General features: G+C 39.5%; 1 protein-coding gene across 1 annotated transcript in view; it reads right to left on the bottom strand.

Annotated features, from left to right (window-relative positions):
• The window catches only part of LOC138045663 (protein HIRA-like), a 49,537-nt gene that overhangs the window by 18,726 nt on the left and 12,904 nt on the right, over positions 1 to 17,907 (bottom strand). Inside the window, exons 8-17 of the mRNA XM_068892238.1 lie at positions 16,420 to 16,476; positions 14,288 to 14,338; positions 14,110 to 14,180; positions 8,163 to 8,268; positions 6,865 to 7,081; positions 6,517 to 6,590; positions 5,994 to 6,079; positions 5,815 to 5,923; positions 5,098 to 5,156; positions 1 to 193 (exon numbers count right to left, since the gene is read on the bottom strand). The exon at positions 1 to 193 is cut by the window's left edge and continues 40 nt beyond it. Coding sequence (XP_068748339.1) covers positions 1 to 193; positions 5,098 to 5,156; positions 5,815 to 5,923; positions 5,994 to 6,079; positions 6,517 to 6,590; positions 6,865 to 7,081; positions 8,163 to 8,268; positions 14,110 to 14,180; positions 14,288 to 14,338; positions 16,420 to 16,476 — 1,023 coding nt within the window. The remainder of the gene's footprint in view (positions 194 to 5,097; positions 5,157 to 5,814; positions 5,924 to 5,993; positions 6,080 to 6,516; positions 6,591 to 6,864; positions 7,082 to 8,162; positions 8,269 to 14,109; positions 14,181 to 14,287; positions 14,339 to 16,419; positions 16,477 to 17,907) is intronic.

The raw sequence follows: 17,907 nt of genomic DNA, 5'->3' as shown, positions 1-17,907 counted from the left end.
TGCTGTATGGGTGTCTGACTTTCTCTTTACAGCGACAGTTGTGCTTGTAGTCGTGGCTGCTGATGTTGATGTTGCCGTTGTTGACGAACTTGATGGAGGTTTAACAGACGACATCATGGGCTTCATTGTTGTTGTCGACACTGGTTTCACCGACGCTATCTCCACTTTCTCTGCTGCTTTGTCCGCAATGCTTCTAAACACGGAGTACAAACAAATAAACTTTATTTTTATGTTCCAGCCTGAATGATAAGTTTCTCACCCTATTTTTTAAATTAAGAGGCAACAGGCAGCCTTCACCTAGGTCACAGAAACGGGTCTGTCAACTAAGGTGACACAGTAAATTGAGCGTTAGCCGTTCGTCAGCTTTCAAAGTTCTTTCCCGACACAGCAAACGTCTTTACCGACGCATCACCAGAGTTTCTTTAGAAACTAAACCTCTACCAAAGTCAACTGCATTCCAAACAACCTCGGCTGCAAAACAGTCTCACTTTTGGTGACGTCAGTTAGTTTTTTCCTGACGTCATCGCTACCACATCTCAGCACACAAACCATTTTCGAATCATGCAACTCCGTGCAAGGGTTTGTCATTGTTTGGAACACAAATATGATGATCGTCGTTGGAAATACATCTTGCATTACTGACTCCAAAGGACTATTATGTGAGAGCAGATGACATACAAAATTTCAAAGTGATTCAAGGCTGTGCTCTAAGGAAAATTTCGGGGAGCCCTTCGGGCTCCCAAGCATTTCAGCTGGGGCGCCCAGCCCTCCAAGTTGGTCGCCCGAATTAATTATTTATTTATTTAATTAATTATCTGAGATCAACAACGCAGCAAGATTTTCATCCATCTCTCTCTCAACAAAACATTGCTGCTACTGCGCTGGTGATCGTCGAACTCGCTAGTGCAAGAAAAACCCGCAACCCGTCAAATTTTTCACGCCATACTTGAGAAAGACGAGAAAAGTGGCAATGCCACCAATGTTTTTCAGGTTTAAAAGTGAACTAGACCCTCCGTGAGGGTACACTGGGTTGCCTGTGGTACGTCCAGCGTTCCACGCAATTTTTTTCCAGTTTAGGGGGGGGGGGAGGGTCACCCAGAAGTCATACCAGAAGTCGTACCAGAAGCCATACCAACAGAGGCCCTTTGGCTCACAGGTCCTCACACGTTCGTACGACGAAACAGATCCTTTTCTGAGGTTAAAAACCTGGCTACCGGCCTATTAATTAATCATTTGTCAGAAAGAAGAAATTCCTGTCCTCTTTTAAAAAAATTGACACGCATTGCTTACGTGTGGTAGTGAAGTAACACAGCGATTTATTCCATAATGTCAAGTAAGCTGTGTGTTGTCTTCCAGGAGATTCAAGTTGTCCTTGCGTAATATGTAGCTCTAACAGTGCACGATATTGTTTTGGTATTGTCTATCATTGTAGTGCCATGGTAGAAGTCTTGGGTAAATAGCCTGAGAAGACATGTGGTTACTAGCAAAGTACTGAACCCAGAGAGATTGAAGAAAATAAAAGGGAATCGAGAAACAATGGCTTCTGGGCTGACATGTTGATCATGCAACTTCTTTCCACCACAAGTGTAAGCGTGCACTGACAGCATCTGACAGCTTTGTAAATAAAAGTTGAAAGCTGAATTTAATCCCTGTTCGGCGGGGTTGGTAAGAAATATACCACTCAGTAACAGAAGCATAGGATCGAAAATTCGATTTTAATGCTATCAACTGCGAACCAAGCAAAATACAGATTTTGTTAGCTTGCTTTATGCAAAACAAATATTGATGTAAAAGTAAATAAATATGGATACACAATTTTTAAGAAGAGCAGAAGGAAGTTTCATGACGGTCGATCGAGAATAAAATATTTTGCCATCGGTAACAAAATCTACGACAAGAAAACAACATTAATTTTGAACCACGAATATAAAAAGTTACCATCAGCGAAAAACAGTTTGGGCGATTTTAGTTGTTTTGTTGTAATTGTACAAGTTTGGCTGCACCGAGTAAATCGCACATCGAATTCAGCGGGTGCTCTGATCAAGGTACCACGTTATTTTACCGCGGCATGTTTACTCGCGAAACAGTGAAGCAACTGTGTCAAATGATGCCAAGCTACCGGGTTTTTGTTTTTGTCAGTTTTCTTTTCCTTTCGATTGTTATAAATTTTGACAAGAAATGTGCGAATTCAACACAAAGATCACAATCGCCCAACTCTCAGAGGTTGACCATTGTTTCTGGAAAATCAAAAATTTACTCTCCAAGACAAGGTTATTTATCACCAGGTAATTCCATCGTTTTGGTAATAGCAGCTACTTTATTATTCATCAGCGTCACAATCTTTTGCCGATTCTGGGGGTCATTTAGTTGAATCTCAAGCACGCTTCCAAACAGACCTGTTTATTTTCGTGACTTGTGCGTTACCACAAAAATTCTCCCCGTATCACATTTCCACACATGTATGCAAATTTGCTAAGCTCGAAAATTACACATGATAAATTTAGAAAAGCTGGAAATTTCACAGAAATATTTTCCACCGAAACATTTATTGAAACAAGCAACATATTTGCTATAAGAGGCAAGAAACCCTTCCTATTTCAGTTGCGTGCGTGCAAGCGAAACACACAATCACAAAGCATATGCAATTAAATAAATTTCTGACAGTTCACATTTAACCCTTTTCGAAAGAACCTTGACCGTAAATAATAAAGCACAAAAGAGACAACAAGCTTTCATTCAAGTAATTTTTCCCTGTCACATTTACAAATTTTTTTAACCTTTGCAGAGTTGAGTACAAAATGAATGTTACTTGCCAGACAAGCCGACAAACAGGCAAACTTTAAACAGAGTTAACTGAATAGAGTGTAATGTGAAGTGCTAGATTTCAATCCCATATGAACCATGTGAGCGTTAGCCCTACAGATGGAAATGGGCCCACACAAGGACAGAGAAAAACTCTGACCAGGGTGGGAATTGAACCCACGACCTTCGGGTTAGATCTCCGCCGCTCTACCGACTGAGCTACAAGGTCAGACGGGAGCAGGCCGTGGGAAGTGAAGGTGTTAAAGTCACGGCAATGAACATGTACAAGTACAAGGAAAGGTTACGTTTGTATAAACGTAACCTTTCCTTGAAACTTTAAATAGATGCGACTTCAGTAAACACTGTGAGACACACAACAGAGATCACAGATCTACTTGTGGTGTTCGATTCCTTCTCTGTCTTTGTTGAACCCGTAAGTTACCAGAGAAATTTCCATTTGGTTTCAGTGTTGTACGTAACACCACCTTGGCGAAATATTAGAAGTACAGCATATTTTGATTTCGGCTCGACGGGCGAAAGATTCACGCTGTCGAAGTCCATTACTCGTCGCTTTTTTAAGATTCCAGATCTTTATGTTTCACCGCCTGTCTTGACGTTCCATTCTTGAGCTCCATGTGGGTATATTTTCTTTAAAGATGTACTAAAAAGCCATTCGCGTTACAATGACTTTCGACGCCATTACAGGTTAATTGTGCAGAGCAAGCTACGCATTACCCCAGCCCCCTGAAACCTAACAAAATACGCACAGAAGACTCCATGCACAAAGACACCACTTAGCAGGGGAGTGACAGACAAGACTTTTACCGACACGGAAAAAATACTAAAACGGAAATCTACCCATTTTCCGACTGGGTTTAGCAACCCAGTGAAAAAGTAAAGATTGCGGCAGGTTTATGTAAAACCGTTTGGGTCTGATACAGGTAAACCTTTTTACTGGTTAGTTGGGTTGAAAATAAATTTACAAAACGTGAATCAATGCCGCTTGATTCCCGTGGAGCTTTTGTGCGAACTGCTGTGAAACAATGAAACCACCGCGGCCCAAAAGCTATCAATTTTTTTTTTGAACAAGTCATCTTGATCTGGGCGAAAATCATCTCTACAGGACAGAACTAAGGTATTTTTTACTTATATTATCAGTAAAATGTTTAGTGGAATGGGGTTTTTGTGGATTCGGTCGAAGCGCCAGTCACAGCGTTAATTGTGTAGGGCACTCAATGGTTTGTCACTTTTTATTTCGTTATTTCATATACAGGAGAAAAACAACCCTAACCCTAAATATATTTTAGCCAAGCAGGCGCAGCCGCGAAAAATCGTAAAAATATTAAATTTGCATAAGCTGCTATTCCCGGGGTTCATACAAAAGTAAATTGCACCGCTTCGCCGGCCGCGCTTTACCGCTGTCAGAACAGAAGTAAGAACTCGTTTTTAAATAATAATCGAGAAATGCCAAACTCCACGTTCCAAATTTAATGCTATTTTTGGAGAAAGAATCGAAATTCTTGCGGCCGCAGGCCATCAAGTGCAAAGTCAGGGATTATGTTACACGTGAAATTTTGAACCGATTGTTTGGTACGAAGAAAAAACCTTTTCTGAGAGGTTTCGTAAACTGTAACCACCAGCAGTCGACAACCACTCATGTCAGCGCTTTCAGAAAAATTCTGCGACTAACAATTACGATAATTAGACCAGAAATGTACCAGTATCCTTACTTGGGATAAGAACAATTCTACGGACAACAATCATTACTATACCTCCTACTTACTAGCTTGAATCTGATTGGCTAAGAACCTACAATTACAATGCACTTTGACCAATCAGTGCAATCAAAAGATTGGTGAATAACCTGCTAGCAGAGTATAGAGCGTTTTCACGTGACGTCACGGCGGCCATGTTGGTGTTCCAAAACAAAGAAACGGCGGCCATGATGGTGTACCAAAATAATCCTCCGATAATTGAACTCTATTTTTATGCAAATACTTTCTTTTGTTTCACTAATCCAATATGGCTGCTAGTCACGTGAGTAAAAACGCCCCATTCTCCAATCTGTAAGGTACGGGTGCAATGCATGGATATACGAATAATCAAGGTATGGGCAAAAAGAATAAGAAACAGAAATTGATTTTATCAACGAGTTGATAAAAGTCGAATAAAGAAAGACTTGACCGATTCCATTTGCCTCCACCTTGATCACCTCGGAAATTAAAAAAAAAGCACCCTCAAAAATTGCTTATTGTCATCTGGGAGTTGTACAGGGAACGAGCAACTTTTACTTACTTGCTGGTGAATCCAGTTGTCGCATTTTCTCCTATTCTCGAATCCAGGGCGACCAAAGTCTGTAGTACAAAACAATCTCAAATGTTATTCTCACTCAAGCGAGTGACGCAAATTTTATAAAATGTTCATGAAGGCAGAACTACGCGAATAGATATCACTAAAATCACTAGTTTATAATGGTAATTGAACTGAGTGGAGTACAATTTGGTCTGAAATCATTCGTGTGGTTTCAAAATCGAACGAGCGCGCAGCGCTATTTCGATTTGAAATCACAAGTATGATTTCAGACCAAAATTGCACGACACGAACTTCAATTACCACTTTATTACATCCATTTAGAAACCATAAAAACATTATTTCATCGCTAAAATACAGGATTTTAGTCAATACCAATATTTTATTGATCCAGTTGGAACAAAAGTTGCAAAGTCCGCCACACAATGGTTTTCTTTGTCTTTCATTTTCCTGCAATTTGATTGGTTACCTTAAAGAAGCCTTGAAATCTGATTGGTTGTTTTGTTTTAGTGTTCCTTTCCCATTGGCTGGGGAAATGGTGCGATTTAGAGCAAAAAATAGTGCGATTTGGGAATAAATCGCACTGCTGAGAGCCAATCAGATTGCAAGGATCACCAGTGATTTCTAAATGGCTGTAATAAAAGGATAAAGCGCAGCAATAATCTGTGAGAAAATTGTTATAACAGTATACGTTGTTTTTACCTGAGTAGTTGTTGGAATTGATGCGGCTGTCTGAGATGTGTTGGGCAGACTGGAGTTTCCTGGGGCCGATACGGCGGGTGAAGAAACTCCAAATGGCATCGGTGAATCACTGTAAACAACAACAGATCATCTAAGATGGCGCTGGAAGATTTCCTCAAATCATTTAGGATCAAACTGACCTAACTTCCACTGATGACACCAACAGTGGGGTGATTCGACGCCGACCATCTTTGGTTCTTGTTTCTATTTGCCTTTCTCGAACATTCTATTCAGACAAGCAAAGAAGCACATTACATGTATATTACAGTTAGCCTTGGTATTGGGGAATCGTTGTTTACATTTTTCTCCGAGCAATGACGCTTTGAAAATCTGAATTTTACAAGGAATGTATGAGATAATTTTGTCACTCAAAAATTTAGCAGTTTTTTGATGCTAGTAACTGGCTCGTTACCAAAGCCAAACGGCTTAAAATTGGAGATTTAACCAAGTTAAACAAATTCTTATACCTTTTGAAGTCAAGTTGTAAATAGCAACATGTCTTCTGTGAGCAAATTAACTCATTGACCGAATGCAAAAATGGCCGCCAACAAATTATTCTTTTGTCTGCGTTAATTAGCCTAACTAGCCTCGTTTTAACAATAGTAGGCACCGTCCTTAAATAGTGCAGTACAAGAGAACAGTTGAAAACGCCTAAGCACTTACATTAGGATCCAAGGGGCTTTTAGTAATAGGACTGGTTAAGTAACTTGTGCTTGTTGGACTTCTGCTAACATTTCCTGAAAAATATACAAAAGCTCTGGTGCTACCTTGATTTTTCCAAACGTTTCCCAGTGACAATATAAAATGCGATTAGTTCACATTCGATTAATGATTCACCACTGTAACTCAAACCAGAAAAGAACAACAACATGGGGGGAATTTTGCACGCAATAGGAACATCATTGTGTGAGAGTATGTTGTAAAAAAATCCTACGTTAGTCCCAAACACGATTCCAATGAATGAAATTTCCATTACTAATTTAGCTGTTACCCACATTTGATTTACAGTACCATTCATAGAAGAAGTTTCTTGTTTCGTTGGTGTCTCTGTGGCGGGTATAAGGGGAGGTGGTGGTGCATTTGGCTTGCTTGTATTAGCAAGAGTCTGTTGTTTCATCACATGTCGTTGCTGGATCTTTAGCATCTCAGGATTTTCAATAATTGCACTGGCAAAGTTTGACTTGCTGCTTCTGATGCTGATACCATAGACCTGCTTGTGGAACTTTTCCTGCAAAGTTACAGTACAAATCAAATGATAATATCAATAATAATATGTACTTAAGTAAACATAATTTCTAATCATCCAGTTTTGTGAAATGTTAAAGAATTAAATCTTTCACTGGAAATAGTGTTTTGAAACGTTCTACGTTTCAATACACTATTTCCAGTAAAAGATCTAATTCTCTAACAATAATATGTACTTATTGACTGATTGTGAGGGCCGGACGGGAAAATATTTGGTCCGAGATTATGGCGTAGATCCGTGCACCATGACCCAGCAATAAGCTTTTTATCATATGGGCTCTTTACACTATTCATAATCACTCAGAATACGTAGTTTGACCCAAATAAGTTTCAAAAATTTGCACAGAAAATTTAACTAATATGTTCCTTGCATTTGCTTTTATGGCTGTAAATAACTTGGATGTTTGAAAGCGACGAAGTCCTCTAAAACTGCACCGCACGGAGCAGCACGTGTTCCTAGTAGGGCTGTACGGCTTTTTCCGGTCCTGCTTGCGCTAATGCGTACGGCCATGCGACCATACGGGGATTTTCCCAATAGTTTTACGACAAAAGCGCGCGCGGGGCCGTATCGGCCATATGATAACTTTCTTTACGTCTTGAATTTTATATTAGCCTGGTACAAGTGCTCTCTTCTAGTTGGGCTGGGTACAAATGAAATTAAATCACATTTTAAAAGTTGATAAAGAAACACTAAGGACAGTCTCAGATGCTCAGAGGAAGACGTCTTGAAGCAAAGAAGAGGACTTCAGATTTTGCTCAAGAGATCATCAGCATTTGCCGGCTGGAAATTTTTGATGCTTTTAATGTAATAACGTTAGCAGAAAAGATGACAACAGCCGGTCCAAGTCCTAGCAAAGGAGTGTGCATAGCCGGTAAATTTGCCCGGTGCTTGACCCTTAATGAACCCCCTGCAGACTCAACCTTTTCTGACACCAAATCCAGGAATTAAAATAACGGCACATCGGTCGAAGTTCAGCATACTGAGTCAACCCCAAAACCTTATTTAGGGTATTTTTTTGTGCATTTAGATTTAACATTAACAATCACTTGAGCATCATTCATACTTTTTCTTCTTCAGACATTGGTCTGCCAAGTTCCTCAGTTGTAAAATCTGCATAAGCCACTGTTCCATCCCAGGAACAAACTAATAGCTGAGATCCAGAATCACTCCTGTCAAAGGAAACAAAAAGCGTGACCACATGTCAGCAGCTGGAATTAAGAAAAGAATGGACAGAAATATATCTTAAACAGGTCTGTAGTGCTAAGTGTGATCGACAAGACCAAACTCATTCACTTTTCTTCAAAGTGTCCCTACATCGACCAAATCATTGCCATCGACATCAGAGGCCGAGTCTATTAGATAAGAGTCTGAAGTGTGCAACCTTGGGGTTACTCTGGACAAACAATAACATGCCGTGTACATTTGCTTCCTTGGCGATACGTAACATTGGTAGGATTAGGAACTACCTTGACCACACTACCTGTGAGAAATTAGTACACGCCTTTGTGACTTCCACACTTGATTTCTGGAAGAGCCTCCTCTTTGGTCTTCCAAAGAAACAACTTACTAACCTTTAGGGCATTATGAATTCTGCTGCTCGGATCACAATTAAAACTAAGAAATTTAATCGTATCTCTCCACTATTACTACAATCAGATTGGCTTCCTGTGACCAAGAGAATGGACTTTAAAATCTTATCGTTGACGTAAAAAGCACTTCATGGTATAGCCCCGCCCTACATCATTGATCTGCTGGGAGTGCTTTATCCTACCCGTCAGCTGCGATCTGCTTCCACAGGATTGACATTGGTACGTCCTAGTTATTGTACTAAAATCTATGGCGCCCGTTCCTTTGCTGTGGCGGCACCAGCTCCGTGGAACTCATTACCAGTGGACATAAAAAATTCTGAGACATCAACTTGTTTTAAGAAGAAGTTGAAGTCTTTATTTAACTAATTTCTTGAATTTTTGATCTTCATCTTTTCTTATTTTGTGCAGTGTGTTGAAATATTGTAGCGCGCCATATAAAAACTCTTATATTATTATTATTATTATTATTATTATTATTATTAGAGCGGTTTTCAAATGAGTGTCGTAAAACCAAAACCAAAGTAATTACTTTGGCCAATCAAATAGGACGGAGGCAATCCAGTAAACCAATTAAAACTCGAAGTAATGACACGTAGCCGACACAAAGCGCGGGAAAATGTGCAGGCACGAGCTACAATTGGTTTTGGTTTCATTTCTGATTGGTTGAAAAAGTGGCGTGAGAACTTTGAACCAATCACTGAGTGAAGTAATGCAAAACCAAAGTAATTCACTAATTACTTTCCACACTCAATTGAAAACCACTCTATTATTATTATTATTATTATTATTATTATTATTAATAATAATAATAATAATAATAATGAGAAAAAGTAAAACATTTCAAAACATCATTCGATTTCTGTTAGCTGAAGATTCGTAATAACAAGATAAAAATACAAATTATAAAAAGTCATAGCGTCTTAAATTTGTCATCAGAAAATTCATCCATAAAACAGCATGAGACAGAATAAATAATCAGAAAGAAAGAATAAAACAAATTCATGAATATCGGTAAGAATTAGAAAAGTCCATTCATCACACAATCAAAAGAAAAAGCAACATCACAAAAAAGAAAGTTAAGCATATCTCTGATTGTCTAGTTCAAAAACAGTGTCAATGAGGTTTGCTTTCACTCTTTTCAAAGTTCTTGAGCCTCTCAAGATAATAATAATAATAATAATATTAATAATAATAATATTATTATTATTGTTATTATTATTGAACGAGCCATCCTGAAAAGACAAGGTGCCAAAAACAGCAGCTTGAAGCATCCACTCTGTGCTCTCTCTTAGGTAGCCATGAAGGGATTTGCTCTCCCTTCTTACACACTCCTCGATGCCGATCAGTCCTCTTCCCCCTTCCTTTCTCGGCAGGTACAGCCTCGCAACATTACTCCTGGTGTGCAGACAGCCATTCATTGCCAAGATCTTCCTAGTTCTTCTATCCATGTTGGCTACCTCCTCCATTCTCCAGTCCACAATCCCCACACTGCAGCGAACTACACCTACAGCCCACTGTACCAGGTATCAATGCCATCGATCAAATTTCCTCCATTGAGTTTTGATCTACACAACTTCTTGACTCTTCTGATATACTCCGATGTTATCTTGCCTTTCATCTTGGTGTTGAGAGTCTGGTCCAACTGTAAGATGCCAAGGTATTGGTAGCCTTCCTCCTCTATTTCGCCGATATGCTGGTCGTCGGGTAGTTCTATTCCGCTACTGCCAACTTGTCTTCCGATTCTCATTTCCAGGACAGCACACTTGTCTAGCCCAAACGACATCTTTTAAGATGTAAGACATTAAAATGTCTTGCGAGAAGATCCTTACAACAAGAACAAGTGAGTCTAGTTGATCTTTGCTAGCTCCATACAGCTTCCGATCATCAATGAATAGTAGGTGGTTAATGGGCTCCATGTCCTTTGCCAGTTTGTATCCAGCTCTCATTTTTCGTTGTACTCGGGTCAAGGGTAACATGATCACTATTGTCCACCTGGCCGAGAGCCATTCCTCCTGATGTCAATACTGTCTTCCAGTTCACCATGCTGTTGCTGATTATAGAGATCATATTCTTGGCAGCCCCAACCATCTCCAGGCATTTCAGGATCCATGAATGCGGCATCATATCATATGCCTTCTTGTAGTCTATCCAAGCCATTGACAAGTTTGTCAACCTTCTCCGGCAGTTCTTCTAGATTTCCTTGTCTACAAGCAATTGATCTTTCGTTCCTCGGGATCCCTTCCTGCACTTCTTCTGTTCATCTGTTAGCAGTCCATTCCTTTCTAAGTGGTGGTATAACCTCTCTCCCATAACTCCTGTCAAGAGCTTCCACATCATTGGTAGGCAGGCAATAGGGCGGCAGTTGCTGGCCTGGGCAACCTTCGCTTTGTCCTTTTGTATCAAAACTGTTCTTCCCCTGACCATCCACTCTGGTACATTCCCTTGACATACACAGTCTTGCAAGCATTCTTCCAATCTAGAGTGCAATCCTGTCAGTTTCTTAAACCAGAACCCCTAAACAAGATCGGGGCCGGCTGCCTTCCAGTTTGCCATCTTCCTCACTCCATTTCTGATATCCTCCACAGTGATGCTGATATCTTCTTGCACCTGTTGTAATGAACTCCACCTGTACATCCTCTAGTCTAGATGCTCTCTCATTGTGACCGACTTCTTCCGACCAGATGTTGCTCCAGCTTCTGTGTGATCAGGTAACACCGTTTCTCCTCGTTCCTTTCCATCTAGTGTTTTGTAGAACAACTTCTGACTGGTACTAAACAGGTGGTTCTGTTTGAACTGTTGACATTTCTCGTCGTATCTTTTGATCCTAACTCAACCTGCCTTGATCTTCTGTTTCAACATGCCTGAGACATACAAAGTGCCCCTTTCCTCAAGATGACATTCTCTGTTCACCCTTTCCCTCTCTCTTTGTTTCAGTCTCATGTTTCCTCTTCGGACTTCCTCAATCTTGCTCAGGTCTTTTCGCCAAGTTTCGATATTCCCGTTAATCTTTCTCTTCCAGAATGGCTCTTCAGTTCTTCTCCCTTTCCTCCCTTTTATCATTCCCATTCTTTCTGTAGTAACATATGCAGCTGCATACATTAAAGAATTCAGTCACGAAGCGATGAGTACGATATCGGTTTTTCGAGTGAAATTTACGTTGGAATTCACCAGTTTGGCAATGAATTTTTCTTGAACCGCATGAGTTTTAAAAGAAAACAGCACACCATCAGCAAACGAATGGAAAAGGAAAAAAGTTATTTCAGAGTCAACTGTCAATAGCCAGCGAATAGGAATCACGCTAAAATTAGAAGCCATAACTTTGTCGGTTGAAGGTCAAAAAAGAGTTTTACTGATGTACTTTATTCCACTTTATCTCTCAAAACGAAATCATTCACATTTTGATGTATTTCATTGAAACACGCCAGGTTGGCTTGGAACAAGAATCGGCAAAATACGCAATGCAACCAAGAAAGGACGTACTTCAAACTAGATCCGCTCCAACACTTAAATAACGTTTAGGTGCTTTAAACAAACTTCTGAAAACACAAGCTAGTGAAATTTCCCCCTAATTTTACGAGAACTCATTGCGATTACGTGTTTATAACATAAGGGCAAAATTTTCTTGTCACTGTCGAGGCACATCGAAAACCAGTTGGGCAAACGGATTAAAAAGCACTTGTTCGCTCGCATTTTAGAGCAAAACAAACAAACAAATCAACTTTTACTTTATGTCCAAAAGAGAACAGATAATTATTTAATTCCAGTTGACAATAAAAATTCGATTTTCATTCCTGAACAAAGGAAAAACCGATTAAACCGATTGAAAATAACAAACGGTTTAGTGCCCAAGGAAAGAATTTGTGGAGTAGCTTCTTCCACAAAGTGTGAACTATTACTGGTATTCTGTTTTGTCGTTGTCGTTCATTTTCGCTCTCCTTTCGCTTCTGTTCTAGTCATAGGTCCACCAGGCATCATGTAACCTTATCAGAGCTTTTAAAGATGTGCCAAAAATTGCAATAAAGAGAAAAAAGGAGCTCTAAGCAAAAAAAAAATTAACACTCAGCTTTAAGTTTATATCCGTCCGATACTTGACTTGAATAGCTGTGTAGCCGCCAGTGTGGACCACACATATCATGACATGTCAAACTGGATTGAAACCAGCGAAAAATGCAGAAAGAAAACACTTTCCAAACCGTTTTCCACCTGAACACGAAAAGCGTTGACTATGTAAGAACTATAGTTGACGTAGTATGACCGTGTAGCCGCGTCGAGCCACAGAAAGCGCGCGAAAAATGAAGCCTCGGTTATGTTTAGGTGAGATAATCTGGGTTGAGCCTGTAATCCAATCGAAAAACCAGTACCTGGTCAACGGTCAACTTCACAGAAACAGCTGACTTCGGTGAGCTCTAAGTTTGAGCCCGCGATATGCTCGCGAGATACTAAACAGCGGATACCTTGTTTTGACAGGTGTCAATTAATCAAAACAAAGAAGTATCAAAGAAGTATGCTGTAACCTAGCATGATACTGGTCACATTGGCATACATGGAGGGGTGGACGAAGGTACGTACGGACGGTTGATGACATCATGGCTATAAAACCAAAATTTCTCGCATCAATGGGTTACCATATTTTCTTAACAATGGTCCTCCGCGCGCGAAGTTGCTTGCCCCATACGATGACCGAAAATATTACTTCATGTACAATGCAGAGTAAATTGCATAAATCAGGGGAAAAAAGAGACGACACAATTGCTTATTGACTTATGTTGAAATACTTTTGTGCTTTTGGCAATTAACTTACCAATTCTTGCTCATCAAACATAGTTGTAATCCTTTTAGTTTTGCCAACCTCTACCTGCGCCTTACAAATAATTACTTAACAATCCGAAAACCTTAACTACACACAACCTTTTCCTCTTAGCTTACAAACCTACAGTGACTTTCACTTACAAACCGGATCGCAAATGCACCAATCACCACTCACTATCCTCACAACCAATCAGATTAATTTTCCCACTACACATCACAACACAGACCAGAGCATCACAACGTCCGCTGAGGTTGTCGAAATGTCAGTCACTCCCATCAGTCCCTCACAGGACTACTTTCACTCAGATGATCGAATTCCATTGAGGTACATTTTAGTTTCATCAGATTTCAGAAAACTACAGACTTAACAATTCAAACAGAAGTGTGGAATGTATTGCAAGCTTTGGAAAACGTTGGAAAACACCAAAAGGCAAAGGCCACTAATTTATTTTCGATAATATTCATGAGATCGTAAATAAAAAGTTAAATCATTAATACTGAGGGCTTGTTCTTGCAGGTTTATAACGTTATTCCACATTGACCTGGCAACACACTTGACATGAAAGATCACAATATTTTTCTTGAACTTGAAATTAATGTGCACGGACCTACCAAGACACATCCATGACAGAGTGATTAAACAAGTCATGTATAACAACCAGTGGCCTCTTCAGTGATGTTAACTGCGAAAAGTAAAAGAAACACAATGATATACAAAATACAGGTAATACAAGTGGTCCATAGTGAAATAATTGATTCAAGACCTTGCATTTTGAGAATTTTATCCTACCCAAACTGAGAGTGATCTGTCTCTACTTCCAATGGCGCAGCAGGAATATTGCTGAAAAAAAAAAATGAGAGAGATCAATGTTTGAGTATAATGAATCATTGGTGCATGTTGGAGTTGTGTGTGAAGGGCTTACAGTGTTCGCTAGAAATGGTGGTTCCTTTTCCTTTATCAACTCATTTCATAATTATAATTGTACCACAGTTTGTGATTCATTCCCCACTGACGAAGAACCATATCCACGTCCCCGTTAAACGAGGGTTTGCGAATTAAAAGCATTTCCAAGGATCAAGAGTATATTTAAAATGCGGATATCATATTACGATATCTGGAACAGTTGACTCGGTCACAATCGAATTCGCTAGCAATGTTATGATTGATGCACATTAACGTTTTGTCCAACTATTTATTTTCAAGTCAAATTATCCATCATTTACAATTTGCAACTATTTTTACCCATCTCTGGCTGTCAAGGCCAATACTTGAGCTGGCGACCAAATCTGAAAACTTTAAGGACCAGGTGGTCCCTAGGTTTTTTTTCTGAAAGTCAAGCACTGCAATATCAAGAAAATTTCTAGCGAAATGGGTTCGATTTTAATGGTTTAATCGCATACTGTCCTAGGAAAAACATAGTCATTTCGATTACAATTAGCCTTTTTTCATTACAGTACAACAAAGTTTCCTTTTTAACGTTTTCTTCAAGCCAGAAACTCGGAAGGCAACTCCATACCATATCCTGCTCCTCTGTTTATCCGCTTTCCCGTAATAAGAACTGTTGCTGACTTAGACGTACGCTTCCGGAACTTCGTCACCCAATAGGCCTTTCCACGGTTAATGACGCCATCTTGATTGGTGGGCAAACACAGCCAAAATTACAGAAAATGCGTATGGGATTTTAGCCGACTTCGTTGGAACCGCTGTAACGCCGCTACAAAGGGCTACAACGACCATAAACGAATTTTTAAGATTTCATACAAACCCTTCTAAAACGATGCAAACTGCCGCGAAATTAGAAGCCTCATGAGAAGATTTATATTTGAATTTACGGACATCGTACCTTCCAAGTTTATGGCCCTATTTTCTGTTCACTTAATGATGTCAATAAAACTGTTTAAAGTAGTGACAAAAGTTGGAACTCTGTCTCTTTTTAGTGGCGCTACAGCGGTTCAAAGTCGGCCAAAATCTCATGCATTTACTGTCAAGAACCGTGGAAAGGAACAAATGGCATCTTATACAAAACCAGCCCTTACTAATAGAAATAATTAAAACCCTTCCCCTAAATTCATACAGAAAAGGGAGGTCTTTGAAAGGACTAAGGACTTTGAATTTCCTATCTTGACCAAGTCGTGTTTGGCCTGTCTACATCTTGAAACACAATTACAAGTTGTCTTAATTAAAAACTTTAAAAGACTTGTTGTGGTGCATTATATATGCCCTCTGTTGCACTCCTTGGTCCCGAAGGTGTCCGCTCACGGGAGATTGGACCGTAATTCGAACGTAAGCATAATGCTTTACTTACATATATCGATCGATACAAACGTAAATACTGAGGAACTAGGCCTTTAGAATCCTACATGAAATCCCAGTAGAAGAAAGGACCTGTTCCCAGATGTACTACATTTGCTGTGTATGCAAGAAAACAGCATAATTGCATGTTTGGTTTGGCAACAATACTTATTTCATATCAGGCGAGTAACTGATCTACTTACCAACTTTTAGGTCGACAGGTCACGGTAAATTAAGTGTCACGCTTTCCCTAACTTTACAACACTACTATGAAAACCACGAGGTAGTCGTTAGATATCCGCTTTAAGATACTCAGACTTGTTCAAACAACTAAGAAACCCACGAGATGCGCGATAGTCTTTGCGGACGTGATGCATGACGTCATTCAAAATAGTGCAGAAAATACAGACGGTCGAAGTAAAAATCTAAAAAAAAATCACCCTTGAATCCACAGGAAACCCAGGATTATGAACCGCGTTCTCCATCGTCAAATGCAATAATGGCCAAGTTTCCAATATAACCCAATTTTAATAGGGCCACAGGATGAACAAAAAGAAAATTCTGGCTCTAATTAATGTTGGAAATTGTTTTGCCACGGTCTGATGGTATAACTAATTAAAAGACAATACCTTGAGTCGGGCAGAATCCTCACCCACTTTTTTCACAAACAGCTTGGGATTAAACCGCTGTCCAGGGAGAAAAGAAAGGATATCAGGAATTTTGTGAACATTGACAGCAAAGTACAACCCAGCCAGCTAACAACAATTATTTCAAACTGGACAACGATACTGTATATTATGTGTCAAAGAGACATTTTGCTTTCAATTTAAACCAAGAGTAAAGTACAATAATAGTAAATACAGTCTGCTGTAAGGTGTAACAAGTATTGTTATTGTCACAGAAACAATAGCATGGCTTGGTAAGTGTCTTTTTACTAAATTATTGTGGTAGTTCCAGTCTCTGTTTGGCAACGGTACTGTGTCCTCATGAGGCTGCCAAGGTTTAAATAACTGTGGTTCTTTTTATCTTCATTCATTATTCTTTTACGCTTCAGTGAAAACCACGTAAAAGCTCCCAGGAAAGGAAAGGAAGAGGTGGTCTTTTCACCGGATGGGACGTGTCCCATTATTTTTGGTAAACTGTAGAATGGGATTCTATTTGGACAAAAAAATGGAACTGATATTTTGAAAAAGGTATCAAAGGTGGGCCTTGGTGTGTTTTCAAGTTTATGGCAAATCGCCTGGATAAAAGTCGTTTTTGTTCAGAATCATCTTGTTTGTGATCTAACACTAATTATTTTATCAGTAAAGGAATTCGACATTACCATTTTTGAGTTTTACACTCGCGATTAACTAAAGATTTCCCCATAACAGGCTAAAACAACATGACATAGCCCCTTCATTGACCATTTCACGAATACTGAGTACAACTTACATGTACACTTTAAAGCTCTACAGCCAGGCACACAATAAAGAGTTCCTATACATATACACCCATACAATGTAACTCACCCAAACCCGCAAGGCTGAGACACTTTACATAGCCATGGGCACACTTGCCAATGGATACCTGACCATGGTTGGAAATTAGTGTTTGCCACATGCTCAGGCGAGTGTTAAACTCACCTGGTTCAAATGGTGCGTACGCTTTTTCAAGAATGTACGGTTCAAAATTAGCGTAAACATACATGTGTTTTCTACTTTCAACGGGGTTAAAATAATGTAATAGAAACAAAGCTGAGACATTTTACGTAGCCATGGGTACACTTGCCAATGGATACCTGACCAGGGTTGGAAATTAGCGTTTGCCACATGCTCAGGCCAGTGTTAAACTCATACGCTGGTGCATACGCTTTTTCAAGAATGTTCTGTTCAAAATTAGTGTAAACATACATGTGTTTTGTACTTTCGACTGAGTTAAAATAATACAACACCATACATGTAGATGTTCACCTTTTGGAAATTCCCAACCAACCTGGCAGTCGATCACAAGTAGACAAACATGGCTTTCACTTCAACTTGCATAAAGAAATACCGCTTTTCGTTTTTTTCCCGATAGCCATTTCCCACACTTTTTACGTCACAATGTGTCAGTAAAACTGCACGTCTTCCTTTTTC

The sequence above is a fragment of the Montipora capricornis genome, chromosome 4, assembly GCF_036669925.1.
Source record: "Montipora capricornis isolate CH-2021 chromosome 4, ASM3666992v2, whole genome shotgun sequence".
Lineage (NCBI taxonomy): Eukaryota > Metazoa > Cnidaria > Anthozoa > Scleractinia > Acroporidae > Montipora > Montipora capricornis.
This window is presented reverse-complemented; position numbering and strand designations above follow the sequence as displayed.